Source organism: Leptosomus discolor, chromosome 6 (assembly GCF_034619465.1).
Source record: "Leptosomus discolor isolate bLepDis1 chromosome 6, bLepDis1.hap2, whole genome shotgun sequence".
In the NCBI taxonomy this organism is placed as follows: Eukaryota; Metazoa; Chordata; class Aves; order Leptosomiformes; family Leptosomidae; genus Leptosomus; species Leptosomus discolor.
The window spans coordinates 45,436,369-45,452,628 of NC_141396.1; the positions used below are offsets into that span (position 1 = coordinate 45,436,369).

The following is a 16,260-nucleotide window of genomic DNA, read 5'->3' on the forward strand; positions in this document are numbered from 1 at the left end:
GCCAGGGTCAAACCACCACATGTGTGCATTGATATTAACTGATAGCTTCTATATAATTTATAAATGTGTTCAAAGAGTGTTTTATATGACTTAGATAAAATAAGTAGAAACCAGAAAAGATATTTGAGAATGGGATGGAGCCCTGGTTATGCCAGTGCTGTTAACTTCAAAAGTTCAAGGATGTTAAATTAACGGCTTTTTAGTTTTTAAGAAACAGTAGTCTGGTGAGAATTAAGAGTAAAACTGTTTTTATAATTAGCCTATCTACTCTGTGCCTTTGTTTTGGATTGGAGCAAACTTCAATTTCAGACTTGGCTGATTATGTGTATATTTTTAGTAACTTCAGCTGAATTTGTCAGCCCAAATACAAATATTTACTTACCTAGATACAGTCTGAGTACAATAAAAGAGATTGAAAAAAATCTGAGAAAGTGTTTCTACTGCCAAGTGTTTTGATGCAGTATCATTACATGTTAAATTAAAGGTTTTCTTATCTACATCTATATTGTTTTTTTCAATATGTTCAATATTTTCAATATTGTAATTTATTCAGTGCATCTGCACAACCAGAAAGGAATAACTCTGTATTTCATTAATTTCTACTTTTATGAAAAATAAATGTTTATAGCTAAAAATAAACCATTGTTTCCATTCAAAAGTTGGTAAAGAGGAGCTAATTCATAAACTACTAGGAAGGTAATTTTTTGTTTCTTTTTAAATGACTGATCTTCTGGATAAAGCAGATGTAGTAGATCAGATATGTCAGGACTTCATATAACAATTGTGTATAATTATTTGGTGTGGTAGCAACTAGGAAATTACTTAATAAACTGAAGGGAGATTGAAAAATTGAGGGTGGGTAAAAATCTAGAAGGTGATAGGTTGCTTTGAAAAGGGATTGATTGACATGGCATGAGGTTGCTAGCAAGATCTTCCAAGATTCAAGTCTTTAGACTTTTCTTATACTTTCTTAAATTTTTTTTTGGCATAAAGTTTGCTGATGACGTTGGGTCAGGAGGTTACAGAGGACATTCAGGTTTTCATACAGAAAGAAATAGAGACTTGGAGATTTAGACATGACATGAAACATAATAGTACATAATAAGCGCATATTGCAGGATGATAATAAGAATTTCTAGGATGGTAAATAATGGAGGGTTAAGACCTGCATGCATCACTCATCCACAGGAGTTGAGACATGTAGACTGTGCAGTCATAAGAGGCAAATGTAGTCTTTGCATGCACGTAGCCAAATATTTTGAGGGAAGATGCGAAATTCTAATGTTATTGTAAAGATACTTCATTGGGAGGAATGATTATGGTTATAATCACACATGCTCATCATGTGGATTCAGCAAATGGAGAAAAACCTGCTGTGTTGTCATAAGAAACAGAATAATCATATTAAATTTGACATAGGGTTTTTTATTGTTCTTTTATGTTCTTTGGATTTGTTTCATACTCCTATATAGGCTTGTGTATAGAGAACATGCAGACATAATAAACTGCTTATATAGAGGAGCGCTGTACACTTCATAAGCTGCTGTGGATGTTCATTTGCAGGAGAGGAAACCAACGAAGATACCAATATCTCACCTCAGTACAGTGAGTTATTCTGGTGCTTCTTAGTATAATACACACTGAACCCACTTTTTTTTTTTCTTTCATAACCGAACAACACAAACCACACAACCAATGTCAACAGATGCTAAATTCACTGAAGTATTATTAAAATACAGCGATTCTCTTCCAGGAACTAGTAATACAAAGAATTCTGTGGCCAAAGCTGAGCAGAATCAACACTGTGTCCTCTTGGTTGTAAAATAAGAATTGTTCCTGAATTGGATAGAACAGTGCTACAAGAATATATGGTGTATTAATTTAAATTGCATTTGCAAAGTTAAAATAGTAGTTGATTTTGTATTTTCTGTATGTATTCTCATAGGCTAGGAAAAAACATTTGGTTTATGATCTAAGGGTTACACGTGTGCATTCATTGTGATTGCTGGTATTTAGGTTATCTGTGGTTATATATAGATAAAAAACTTTTAAATGTAAAAAACTTTCTTTCATAAAGTACAAGCATTTCTTATCCTAACAAACTCCCTTCTCACTGCTTTTGTCACCAAACCTTCAAACAGTGGATATAATACTGTGTTAAATGGGGGAGAAACTAGTTGGTCGGTAGTTTTAATAAAGGTGGAAACTAAGTTCACCGTAATGGGACAAAGTTTTTATTTGGTTAAATTGTATTGTTTTCTATCAGTACTGGTTCTTTCATTGTCCTTCCATTCTAGGATTTTCCTTTTTTCTTTTCACCTTTATTGCTTCAACATCTGCTACTTGAAGCCCATCTAATGACTTAACTATTCAGTAAGCTGTTGGTAGCTTTGGGGCCACTTACAAACTTCCTGAATTTAAGACAGAGAGAGGGAAGGAAACTGTCTCCCACGCTCCCACCCCCCTTACCCTGGCTTGTGTTCATGACCCAGAAATTTTTATTTTTGCTTTCTTTTTAGGTAGACTAGAAGGCCTTGAGAAACATCAGTCTTCTCTCGGGCAACAATTACTATCGTGTTTGTTTACAATGACTCTTCCTTATTGTGAGGACAATTTCTTTAGAACAACTGAACACTGAGTCATAGTTGGAAAAACCAAAAAGTTAGTGTGAGTAAACACTTGTTATCTTACTTTCTGTGATAGTAGAAATTATTTATAAATACGTTATGAAGTAAGACAAATTACATAAAGGGACTCTTGAGTGGTTTTCAAGCATAAGATGATGACTATCCAACAGGAAAGGAACATTCCAGTATGTTGGGTTCAGTAGTCAGTGGCTGAAGAAGTGACATAAATACATAAGTCAGTCTCCTACAAGGTGAATAGCATAACTGTCAAAGGCTATTTTTCTATTTAAAAACCTTAATACTACTTGATGTTCTGTGCTGTAATACTACATAATATTTCATTTGGATATTTAAATTCACAGTTTAACATACGTAACTGGACCATAAATGCTTTGGACTGGATGAGACATTGTTAGTAAAATCAGCTCATGTTTTTTGAGCCCAGTGTCTTTGGAAACCTAAAGAAGCAGAAACAATATACGTAATAGAGTCTGATAACACTCCAGAACATAACCAAACAACAGGCAGTGAAAAGCTTAGTATCTGATTTCTGCATCTATTTAGTGTAAAAGGAGATGAGATAGCTGAAGCTGACTTGGTGGCCTAGTAGCTATACATTAATGTTTAGATACCTTCAGTAAAGTTAGGCTGCTGAAGTTCCTAAGGATGAACACAATACGTTTTTTAAATTAAAAATGGGCAACGTCATATACATCCTTCTGAAGCCCCCTCTTTTTCTTGCCAAAGATACTTGTATCTCCTACTGTGACTAAGTTCTTGATTATAATTACAGCCAGATAGTCAGCAATGGAGAGGTTGTGTGAGGGGGAAGTCTGTAGTAAGATGGGGGCAATTAGTGAGGTTTTAGATCACATTTTCCATATAAGCAAACACTTTATTTTTATTAACCTATATAAGCTTTCATGCCAGGAATATCTTAGGACAATAAATGTCACAGATTAATTCTGTAATATGTGAGAAGGCACTTCTGAAGGTACATCTCTCAAAACATGAGAGGCTTTGCTGGCCTAGAGTGGAAGTAATCCATGAGTTCTTTCTGTTCTGTTTTAATGTAACTAGATTTCCAAGTGGTCTTAGGAAACTTTCTGCTGATTAACAAGTGAATTTCACAATCCCAAACTAATAAAAGGCTTGTTCCAGAGGTATATATTAATATATATAACTCTATGTTAATATATGTAACTCAGGTAATTTCAATAGCATTTATTTATTTAATTCATTGGCAGTCTTAATAGATGTGATATTGTTGGGGTTGACATGTGAGGCCAATGAAGCTGAACAGACTGCGGTAATTTTAAAGCACTGACATTTTTTATTACAGCACTTCGGCATTAATTCATTGGCAAAGATGCTTTATAAATTGAAATTCTATACAAATTACATGCAAAATGTAGCCCTTTTGTATGTCACTATGCTGCCCATGGCTGTAATTACAGCAATGTGCACACATCACATTAGTAACATGGAGGAAATCTGCAGTACTACAGGATTCTCTTCTATTTTCCATAATTGCTGCGATTAGTAAAAGGGCAAAAACCACATTTGCTTTATCCATCGAAACAAGTTATACAGTATTTAAGGAATGAGAGTGTTATAGCTGTGTTTCTCAGTAATCTGTGAAGTTCAGCAGGGGGCTTGCTTAAATGATGCCTGCATCCTCTCCCATTCTGCTCTACAAATAAAATGAAGCCATTTGTCAGGTTGGTAGAGCTCATAGGAGTGTCCTTGTCATCTCAGAGTGAGTTCTTTAAAGAGTTTTCATATTCCTACATAATTTATTCACTGATCCTTTGAAAACCAGCTAATTACAGAGTGCAGTTATTCATGGCATTTGTGAATGGGCAACTTGCTTTTGTTCTAGCAGCAGGTGCATAGGTAGGAGAAACGATATAAGCTGCAGTAAGTCTTACTAGTTCACTTAAAATTAGAATCAAATAAATAAAAATTCTGTAACTAAAGAGGCCTTGCTGCATGTGCTTATCATCTTCTGTGTCTGGCTATGCCATTTGGAAATTGCCTTCACTCCTATTCACTGAGAATGGAAGTTGGGATATTAATGTATGAGCTTTCTAAGTCATGAAAGATTGCATTTGTGTTTGGAGAAAATTCGATATGTGGTTTTCTGAGATCATGAATCCAAACATGAAATGAAATAAGAATTTTGAGAAGTTCCCATTTTTATCACTTTTCTTTTCATCTTATTTCTTCTGTTACTTATTTTCCTGGGATGTGTACCTATGCCTGTCAGCAATCAGCTACTGTCTTGAAAGTATCCCTTCATAGTAACGGTTGAAATGAGTTAAAAATTATTTGATGTCTCTGGAAATTCTTGAGCTTGGATCCTTGGTTGATCATGCCAAGGTCCTTAACTAAGTATAGGTTGGAATTAAAAAAAAAAAAAGTCTCATTTGCTTATTTAACCAGGAAGTTCATCATCCCTCTGGTTGTCATGTTAGAATGGTAAGCTACTGCTGTTTGAATTATCCCAGTTCTCCAGTTCCTCTGAGGACTTTTTCTTCCATACATATTATCATTCTACAGTAAGCAGAGTCACTGGCTTATGAGCATTGTGCGTGGACTTCCCCCACTTCATTAAAAATCACCAGAAGACATGCAATTGAATTTGAGCCAAAATGGCAGAGGCTTGTAACACATCAGAGAACAAGAATACTGACAGGTGCTTTGGGAGGTTTTAAGACATTAAACTGTGCCAGTGATTTCTTTTTGTCTGTGTATCTTAGCAAACTTCTAATAGGCATCTAACTCCACGGCTCTGTTACTATCACTATCCCATTTTAACAGTTGGCACAGCATCAGGATGGGTAGGTCGTAGGGGAATAATGCTACTACGGAGGGGTTTGAAAAAAGGACTTAGCAATTGATGCCAGCAATTACTTCACAAGTAGTAATGCAAGTGCTGTATGGACAGAAGAATACTTTGATGACAGTGGCATGACTGAAAGCACAGGTAGTTCTCCAGTGTCAGGGGTAAAAGCAGAGATTGAGGCTTGAGTCACCATCAGTGATTTTGCCACCACTGAGAAACTCATTTACAAGCCAGAGGAGGTTTGCAACACTTAGTCTTAAAAAGGGAAGCGAACTCTCCTTTGAAATCAGCCATAGTACCTTGTGCCAATTATTATCTGTTGCTTTTCAACACACTGAATGTTTCCTTTTTTTACCATCACTTTGTAACATAAACGTTAATGTAAGATATAGCCAGTATTATTATGTAAATCTTCTTTCGGCAGCTTCCAATAGTTATAAATCATCAAATGTGTTTTTAAATGCTAGCTTCTTTCAATAATTTTAAACAATTCACCCTCTATTTGTACACTTTAATTGGATAGAATAAATTCTTAGTTTCAATTTGTAATTATATAGAAAACACCAAGTTCTATACAGATAAACCTATTCTCTGTGTGTTTGGAGATTGAGCAATCCCTGGAATTAAATGCTGGAAGCTATTCCCTCATTATCTGAGGAATTATTTTTATTAGTGGAACAAATCTGGATATAGTTAGCTTTGTTTCACTGAGCAAATTATATAAAGATGCATATTATCATGTGATTCTGCTTTTCAGTCATTCATATAAAAATAAATCTTTGAGATGAAAACTTCTGTAATTCTTGTTTGCGTAAAGTTGCATATCTGGCAAATTTAGTTTGATAAATACCTGTTGTAATTTATGAAGTAAAATAATAGATAATTTGATACAAATCTGAGGGGGGTTTTTTGTGCTTGAGTAACTAATAGTAGGACTGACTTTTAAAATGCTCAAGGCTGAGCATTTTGAGAATTTGTACATACTTCCATGTACTCGTACTTTATATTTTTGAGAACATTTTTTTATGTTTTGCATTTCCCTCAGGCTGGTGTTGTCAGTTTGATATTTTTTACAGTCAGTATCAGTTGCCGGTTCTCAGCCTTACTAAAACAAGGCTGTTCCATTTGAGCTTACCAACTTGTAGGAAACATTACTGGCATTTTAGAACCCAGGATTTTTTGTCAATCTAGGTTTAACGAGAATTATGACATTTCTGTTACTACAGGCTTACTGCTTCATGGGATTTTTTGAGCCGAGATGCGAATTCTTTATTACTGCACTGATGGTTTGGAAGGTGGGAGAATGATCTGACTGGTGTACCTGCTGCTGTGGAAATCTATCAGTCACGATAGTTTTCATTAACTTCCAGTGCAAGAGAATTGTAATGTCATGGTGATGTAAATGCTGATTTTGTAACAGCATCCCTTTGGAAAATCTGAGTGGGTGGAAGAAATTTTTCTTCACCACAGTCTCAGCTATCCCAGCTTTTGTAATTGGTACAAACGTGGCAGAGGATAAGTGGGGATGAAAGAGCCTGTTCTCTATGAACAGTGTTTCCTAAAGGAAAATACCATTTTTCTATGGAGGTGCTTGAAAAGATTTCTATTTCTATTGTGTTCTCATATTTGCAAAAAGAAGTAATGTTTTGATGCAAAAAAGACATTCAGGTTTTTTGTGAAATTGGTCAGACAGTGTAGTAATGTAGAGAACAGTTAGAGTGCTTGCATGTATTATCCTTTGTAATGAAATACATTCTTCAATAGATTTTATACATCTTGCACTGCTAAAATAGAGACTTTTTACATAAAATGATAACTACTAAAATATGTGAAATACATTCAATAATGGGATGCTTAGAACTTGCCAAGAAGAACATGTACTAATTCCTATCCACCTCCATTGTTACCTTAAAAGCAGCTCTCTCCATAGCAACTGAAAACTTTTCAAGGCAGCAGTAAACTAATCCTCTCCAGCTTCTAGAGCACCATCAAGGAATTTTAAAAACATTGGACTTCCAGCAGCTAAATCCTTCTGAGGATTCAGAAGCCCACGAAGCTAGGTACAAAAGCATTCTTTTTCCCTTCAGAAGGTAAGAAAAAAATGTTTAGATATAAATGCATCCTTATAAGAATGATACGTATTCCTAACTGCTAACAGTAAAATCTATCTAAACACCAAAAGATTTCCTAACACCTAAAAACATACTAACCTTTATCTCAGTGAATGCCAATTTGAATTCAGCAGTTCTTTTTTTCGTTTTAAATACTTCATTAGTAGAGTTTCCTTTAAAATGAGACACACACATATCATATTGCAGTTTAAAGAAGCTGAACTTATGTGTGGCTACTTAACATGTGCATTACTGTCTGAAAATCGATGTCACTGCCAGAATCTGCCCATCAATAAAATGAAAACCTCTTTGTGGAAAACAGAAGTGAAACTCTCATGTTTCTTGTGCTTTGATATTGAGATAGATTATTGTTAAAGCAGAGGTGATGGTATATTAGGAAGGATAGTGACAGGACAGATTTACAGTACAAAATGTCTTTTGCATTTTGAGTTAATGAGTTACACTTGTTGCTTCTGGTGTGTTTGTCTTGTTTATTCGATGAGTTAAATGAGTGGAATTATGACCTCAGTTTTGTAACTCTTTCATCTGATCATAAAATACCACTAATTTTTAAGGAATTCCTGCTCACTCTGTTTGTGTTGTATAGCTGGAGTTGGGTAATGTTGGTAAAGTGTTTTGAAAATAAAATCTGCTCTATATCATTGCTATGTAACATAATTACTGTACAATCATATCAGAATTAGACTAGTAATCTTTATTTACTGCTGGTTTTGCTACTAAAACCCTGTTTCATAATGGAATGAAAGTGAAAACTACGGTATTTTCCTATTCTTACTGAAGAGGATTATTAGTGAACACAATAACATAGCAGTGAAACGAAAACCATACACTTTACTTTTATGAGAAGGGAAGGGCACTTTGAGTCAACCTCTTGGTAATTCTACAGGAGTTTTAGGGCCATGGTTGTCTTAGTTTCCTGCTGTTCTGGGCTGTAAAGCCCTTACAGACTCCCTGTTGTTCAAAAACAGCTTGTCACTGCAAATCAGCTTAGCCGACCAATTAATAAATCCTTGCAAACATATTGCATTCACACTAATTAAAGGGTTGGGGCTTTTTTCCCCTTTACCATTCAGATTCCACAGGTTTCAAGTTTAAGCTGTGAAGTGCAAACAACGATCCAACATTCAGTGCAGATCACGCGCTGCGGGAAGAGGAGATGTGTTTTCTGACCAAGCATCCAGCTCTTGGGGTGGTATGTTCTGCTTTCATATTCAGCGTGCTCATTGCTGAAGGACAGCCTGGGGAAGAGCATGGGCAGGATGGCAGCTATGCTCCCAGCCGAGGCTATCTGATGGAAGTTTTACGCGTTCTTTCAGCTGACAACACTGAGCTCCACATGAACCACTCACGAGAACTGGTCAAAATGTTACTGGAGAGAGCTGAGTGCCCACAGCGGATTTATGGCATGCAAGAGGATTGTAATCTGGTTAGTGCTTCAATTCATGAGGGATATCTTTACAGGATCGTCAGTGAGTTCTAAAATTATTTATTAGAGTGATAGTCTCCTGCATACAAAATCTAAACATGTAAAGGGCTTGTTATTGTAGCAAAAAATTGTCCCTGCTTTAATAGTATCATTTTGAATTACTAGTATTTATTGTTAGTGCTCATGAAGAGATATTCCAAACATGAGAGGCATTCCTTAAGGACACCATGCTTCAGTTGCATAACAGTAATAATTTTCCTTTAAAAGTTGTCAAGTGTTTATTTTCCAACAAAGTTTTTTCTGCTTTACCCTGACTTAACTGTAAAAGCATGAGCTTGAATTTGAGACACAGAGGATTTCTGCTGCGGAAAGACAGGTAAAAATTTGGGACAAGTTCTGCCACTTTTATTTTTGTTCTGGATTTTAGTTCATAACAATAAAACCCACACAGGATTGTCTTAGATGTATGTGCCACTTCACTGAAATATTCAAGATTTAGGGGAGAGTTTTAGTAAGCAGTTCAGGTCAAGGAAAACTAAAGGCAGAACAATGAACCTACAAATCCAGACTGAAACTGGAAATAGTCCAGGGTACAGCTGGAAGTCTTCCTGTGAAGGTGGTTTCATTGTCTAGTTGAGTTGAGAATATTTTCAGAACTGATTCGGCAAAGAAAGGAACAAGTGTAGTAAGATCGTAGGTTCTGGTAGAACAGAGACAGTGGTAAGTGATCAACTTAGCTGAAAGGGACTACGAAGGGCTTGGGCAGTCTTGGCTTTGCTTAAGGTTAGTCTGGCTCTGGCATTGTTTTGTGACCTACATACAGCAGAGTGTCGCTTTATATCAGAATTATGAGGATGGTCGTAAAGGTGGATGCTTTCACAATATACTGTTCTTGGCAATCTGCCAAACCGATGGGGTGGAGATCATCATCTGTTCTGCAGTAGGCACCTGTTCACTTAATTGGTCCTTCCTGCAGTTGTTCCCATTTTTCTTAAGAGCCTCACTATATAATTCCATACATAAATAACATAGATGCCTGTTATTCCCTAAATGGGTAATTCTTATGAAGGAGACTGAAGTTTCTCTCTTTGCACATATGGGCAAATGGATGTGTACCAGATATGGACCTAGATCAAAAACTGAGTATGTGTTGAATAGTAACGAGTATCAGGTCCTGCTAAGCTTCACAAAACAGGAGTTCAAAAAAGCTTTTGTGTTCTCCCTTTTTGTTTTGCTTCTCTGGATTGCCATATTTTTTCTTATTTTTTCTTGTATTTGTGATGTATTGGTGGAGAGTCCACTGTGACCTTGAATGGAAGAAATCTAAGTGAAATTTAGTTGGGACTTACTATGGTCAGCACTTCCACTCTGTTTAGGCTTCATCTTGGAAATTTCCTGTGGGAAGAATTTGAGGACTTCCACTGTTTCCAGGACTTCTCAGTGTTGGCTGTGCCAGTGACACTACCAGTGCCATGTGAACACAGTTGTCTACAGAAAATCCGTGAGAGACAGACAGCATCTTCAGCCACATGCAGCCCACCTAGCTCTGTGCTGAAATCTTGGAAGATGATTTAACAGGATTTGGTAATCCAAGATAGCAAAAACTGTGCAAGAAGTGCTATGCTTCAAGATTGTCAAAATTTGAAACAGAATGCCCCACCTTAGCTTGGCATTTTCTTTCCCACACTTGTTGGGAATAACTAATTGCTTTCAGACTCAACTTTCCCTTCTAAATCCAGGATTCCAGTCGTAAGATCACAGAACAGCCCAGGTTGGAAGAGACCTGGAAAGATCATCTGGTCCAACCTTTCACATGACTTTGTTTTCAGATTTTTGGTGGTTTTGTTTGGTGGGTTTTTTTTTTTTCTTTTGATGAAGTCTCCAAAGGGTGTTTAAAAGCAGTGAAGTTTAATGCTTTTTTAGACCCCTTTTTGGTTTGTTGTTAAGTATTGGCCCCAAGACTTGTTGGGCAGGGGCTGGCAGCTACTGAATGGCTTCTGACACTGCTTTATCTCCTAAAGACACAAAAGTCATATTTCTTGCAGTGATAAGATAATTTTTTCTAACTTCTGGCCTCTTAAACAAAAGAAACTCAGGGTTCAGTGCCCAGGTTCATAGTTGACCTCTTTTTTTTACTATTATTTTTATAGCAAAAAAGCATTTCTAAACCAAGGCCATGCAAATGGTTATGCCTGTAAAATATTAGTAACAGCAAAATAACCAGTGTTGAACCAGTTCGTATCTTCTTGATATCTCTTCAAGGGTCACTGTCTGTGGGCTACCCATATACTATGGAGTAGCTGCATCTTTTACAATGCACTTGCTCCCTTCCAATTAGTAATTTCCTTTCCAGTCGTCTTCCTTGCATGAGCAAGCAGCTGCCTCATTGATTACAATTTATCCTCACTGGGTTTTGAAATGTTACAGAAATCTTTGAAAATCTTCCACTACATGTACTACATTTATTATATTAGTATTGAGTGTTTGAAAAGGCTTGTTGACAAACTTGAGGTGTTTTTGTTCAGGAAACAGAATAGCTGTATTCCTCGTAGCCCAAATACTAATGCTTAGAGACATGAATTAGAAAAAGTTAGAATTATAGGTCTTAATAGACAACGTAGGCAGGGCACAGTGGATGACACTGTAATCTAGTTTGTTTATGAGTATAAATACCTAATTTGGCAATTACCATCCACAGTTCTCTTTGGTTTAGATTGATTATTTGTGAGAATTTTTGTTAAATTATTTCTATTAAAAAGTAGCAGCTCTCAGTTCCTTCAAGGAACATTGGCTTCTGAACACAACAATGTGTGTTTGATTCTACTCAGCTTCTGTGTAGGAAAATGAAGTAACATACAAGGTGAGCCAGAGCAACCAACACATTGTGCTTATAGCCACAGACCATTTAGTCTGACAAACTAGGTTCTGTCTGAATTCATGAATTTATTAGTGTGCAGTTTTGATCCTCCTATGTTAAATTCGTGTGTTGTAGTTTCTACTCTGAAATGTACAGTCTGGCTGCTCTACCATAATAGTTGAGATTAGCTGACATGCCTGTAACATGCTTGGAAAGGACCCAGATGGAAAAAGACAGCTACATGTCGAATGACAAAATTACAGGATCTCTTAAAGAAAGATTCTTTATTCTGGAATCAGTATCTTATTTCTCATAACCTGACATAGAGCTCTGTTAAGTCTTCTGGTCTAACTTTAAAGACTAACTTTTGTTTGAGCTGGTAAAGTTTCTGAAAAGTGTCTTTGTATCAAGAAAAATTGAGGGATTTATATATATATGTGTATGTATGTGTGTGTGTGTATATATACATATATATGTATGTATGTATGTATTAAGAAATCTGTGCTCAGGTAGAAAGCCTGCACAGGGTGAGTATATCATTTCAGTCCCTCTTGAAATGCATTTGGAGGCCTGAATGGTGTCGAGATCTTGTGCTGGCTCTCTGCACTGGACTGAATTGTTCCAGTTAACAGAATTCATTGAGAAAAAAGTAAGAACATGTGTATGATTGCAGGGTCAATTAAGTCTCTTAACAGTGCATTGAATATGATATAACTTCTGTTTACATACCCTGAATTAACTACAGTCTTTATCTTATAAAATAACACACGTAGAATGCACAGGTGAAAATATGAATAGCCCTAGCCCTTATCTAATGTATTTATAACCAGAAATATGATCTGTTGAAGCCAGTGGAAGACTTTCAGTTCTCTACAGTGATTGATGAGAGTTAGTCCTGTTCTGTCATAAATCTTAAATCCCTTGGATACTTGACATTTCTTAAAAACAGAAGGGGCTCTGGTAAAAAACACAGTGTGATCTTGCAGCCATAGAACTGCAATGAATTACCTGCACCCTCCTCCCACTGTTCCATCAGCCTGCATATGTGTAGGCTTAGGTTCAATCCCTTAGATATGAATTGAATTCTCCTGATCTCCTCTCTAATTGTATTTGCAGATGACTGGCAATGTGTTACTTGAGCTGAATTTCTGTTTATTTTTATTTTTTTACAGTGCCTTGAACCAGATGCTTTGTTACTAATAGCTGGTGGAGATTTAGAAGACCATCTCAGTGAGGAAGTATTTGAGCGAATTTCTGTTGTTCTCCTCTACTACATTCTTCATCATAACGATGTCTGTTCTTCAGAACTTGGCTTGAATAATAAGGATTATAAATTTTACCTACAGAGTATGCTCAGTTTAAGACAGGATGAAGACTGTTACTATTTTTCACAGAATGAAACTGAAGATATTTTGGCTGCTGTAAGGCAACATTTTAAAACTTCTGAAACCCAGGTAAAGAAAACATTAGTAAAAATAATTTCATATTTATTACTGATATAATTCCTTTAATCTAGTTCAGACATTGTGTCAGTAACATGGTCCTCCAGAAAATTGGTAGATAACAGTGTGAGAGCACAGGCTGAGCATTGGTCTTTTGTTGAACATGCTGTTTAATACTAGCCTTCTCCTTGACTTGCTTTTGGAATGTGCTAACCAGCACTTCCACTGGGTCCACTGAGACATGGTTGAGAAGACAGTGCCTATTAGCGACCATTCCCAACAGGTAATTTGGATGCAATTTTGCCCTGCTTAGGTCGGATGGAAAAGAGCATAGCTGTGTAGATGTAAGATCTTGCACTTGGCTTCAAGGATAAAAAATACTTTCTTATCTCTTGTATTTATTAGTATAGATCTACCAGCAGTGATTGTATTTAAATGGTATAAAGCAGAACAGATCCAAAACTGACCTGGCTGTATAGAAGAACTAATGAATCATTTTGCTGTAATGAAATCCTTGCCAGGCCCTGCACTTCCATATCCATCCAAAGCAGGATGGAATAAGGAATCTGTCCAAAGATAGGATGGTTTCCTTCAGCTGGGACACATATATTTGTGACTGATTATCTACCAGCACAAATATGCCTTGTAGAAAGACTGATACAGACAAGCTTAAATTTAAAGTTTAAAAAAAATGTATATTGCATATATTCAGCTAAAACAATCCTTTTAAGTCAGGAAACATGCAGAGAGTTTTACTGTTTATAATTCCTTATCTCAAGGAGAGTCTATAAAATAATAGAATAATAATCTAGAGTTCAAAACCTAAAGAAAAACTGTTTTCCTTGTAATTGGCAATAAAATAAGTTTTTGTCAGATTAGATAACTCCTGAAGTATAGGTTGACCTGCTGTGAGAAGCTCCTTACTTCTGTTCATAATATACAGTTAAATTTGCCCTTTTCTTTTTCATTTCATCAAATTTTAATTTACACCATACTGTAGTAGAGTTCTGTATGCAGACAAAAGACAGCTAGGAGTCCTGGCTGTGCAGCAGAATGCTGGGGGTCTCCAGTGCCTCTTTCTGTGTTCTCTGTGTAATCGTTTCCCATCATAAATTATTCATTGACCGGTACTTTTGGTTCTGAGTCTTGGTGAACGTGCCAATTTCCAAGAACTCCAGTGGTATCTGGGCAACTGTAAAGAGGCATTGGTGGGCATTTGGCATGTCAAGATAGAATAACAATCCATAAAGTGCTTTACTGTGTGGTCTGTTTGTTTATGCTGGCCGTATAAACAGTTGTCAAGCCTGTTCAGTAACTGGGACTTCACTGCTTGCTGACATGAGGGAAAAGAGGATTTTTTTTTTTTTAATGAGAGCTACTCAAAACATTATAGAGTTTCTAATTCTTAGAATCACAGCATTTGAGTCATGGGCCAATGATGCAGGGTAGTAACAGAAGAAAAGCATTTTTTGTGGCTCTTTGCGTTTTAGTTTCGCAGAAAATATCCTCGCTCAGTCATAGCACTTAATATTTTATTTGAAATGAGATAGGAAATTTTGGATGGTGGAAATTTGAATGTGTAATGGATAGACAGGAAAAGAAATGCCACCCTCCTCCCTGCAGTGTTTAAGACATATAGAGAGAGAGATGAGTATGTGTAAAATACATTATTACTGTACTGGCTCATCTGTTTGACTTTTCCATTTAGTTAATGTGAACAGTGAAAATAAACAAGAAAGGCAGAAACAGGAAAAAAAAAAAAAACAACCAGGAATAAGTTTCCTGGTAACTGAGAGCGGTCTACCCAGCTCTCTCACTTCAGACCCACACACGTGGGTGTACATGACTGTCTGCTGCTCCTGTTTGGTCACCCAGCAGGGAAGTCACCCTTTATCTGCAGAATGATATCTTTCCATGTTGTCCCCAGATAACTGCACCACAATAAATTATTGATTCCATTTAATAGAAAGGGAAATAATGACATTAAGAAGATTCTTTCTGAAGTTTGAGAAAAAGAGTTAAAGTCTGTATTATTTGATTCACTTTCTTGTGCCGTAACAAACTTCCCCTTTCTGCCACTTTCTGGAAGTAGATGTAGGTGCAATTGAGGACGACACAAGAATGATAGAAACAGCATGAAAATAACACTAAGGAAAAATAACCTGACTGAAGGACTGTAATTCTTCCCTGTCAAACACTGAGTAAAATTTCAAGCTTTTTTATTCTAGGCCTGTTCTCCTGAAAATGTCCTCTATTTCGCATTTGTTGTCCTACTGTCAATTACAGCTTTAATCTTAGTATTTTTCCTACTCTGGCTGTCTGTGAAAGTGTTCTCTGCAGTTTCTTCTCCTGTCACTCTGATTATCTAAATGGAGGTGACCAGGGCTGTCTTCATGCTCTTTTCTCCTGATTTCAGTGTGTTGATGTGAGTACACTGGAGAAAAATGCTGATATAATGGACAGAGATGGTGCGGATGAAAACACTCTTCCACGCCTGGCTGCTTTAATCATTACTCTGGCTCTCCAAGGAGTCTGTATGGGGAAAGCAAGTTTGCCCTCCCCAGAATTCTTTATAAAATATATTTTCAGTTCTCTAAACAGCAGCACTGAGCTCCAAGTGACAGGTAAGCTGTTTATTCATCTCTAGTTGCCTTTTGTAACACACATTTGATGTAAACTATCTTTAAATGCCTAAAGGACTTTTTGTACTTCATTTTAGATTTAAATGACATTTCATTTTAGAGCTGTTTAGTCTCTTTAAATTTAAAACCAAGGTTGGAAAATAAGCTTCTTATTTTGATAATTCTCTGAGAGGTATAAAACAAATTGTTACTGAGATTATTAAATGTGAGTCATCACATTAACTTATTACTTAATTGCTCAGCACAGTCTGCACCACCCAAGATGGCTCTGAGAGAGGCAATCTAA

General features: G+C 36.4%; 1 protein-coding gene across 2 annotated transcripts in view; it reads left to right on the forward strand.

Moving 5' to 3' along the window:
• The first annotated feature begins 8,763 nt into the window (after positions 1–8,763).
• The window catches only part of SLC39A12 (solute carrier family 39 member 12), a 32,089-nt gene continuing 24,592 nt past the window's right edge, over positions 8,764–16,260 (forward strand). For both annotated transcript variants that reach the window (XM_086466938.1, XM_009946361.2), the window contains exons 1-3: positions 8,764–9,033; positions 13,063–13,344; positions 15,749–15,956. In XM_086466938.1, coding sequence (XP_086323064.1) covers positions 8,764–9,033; positions 13,063–13,344; positions 15,749–15,956 — 760 coding nt within the window. The remainder of the gene's footprint in view (positions 9,034–13,062; positions 13,345–15,748; positions 15,957–16,260) is intronic.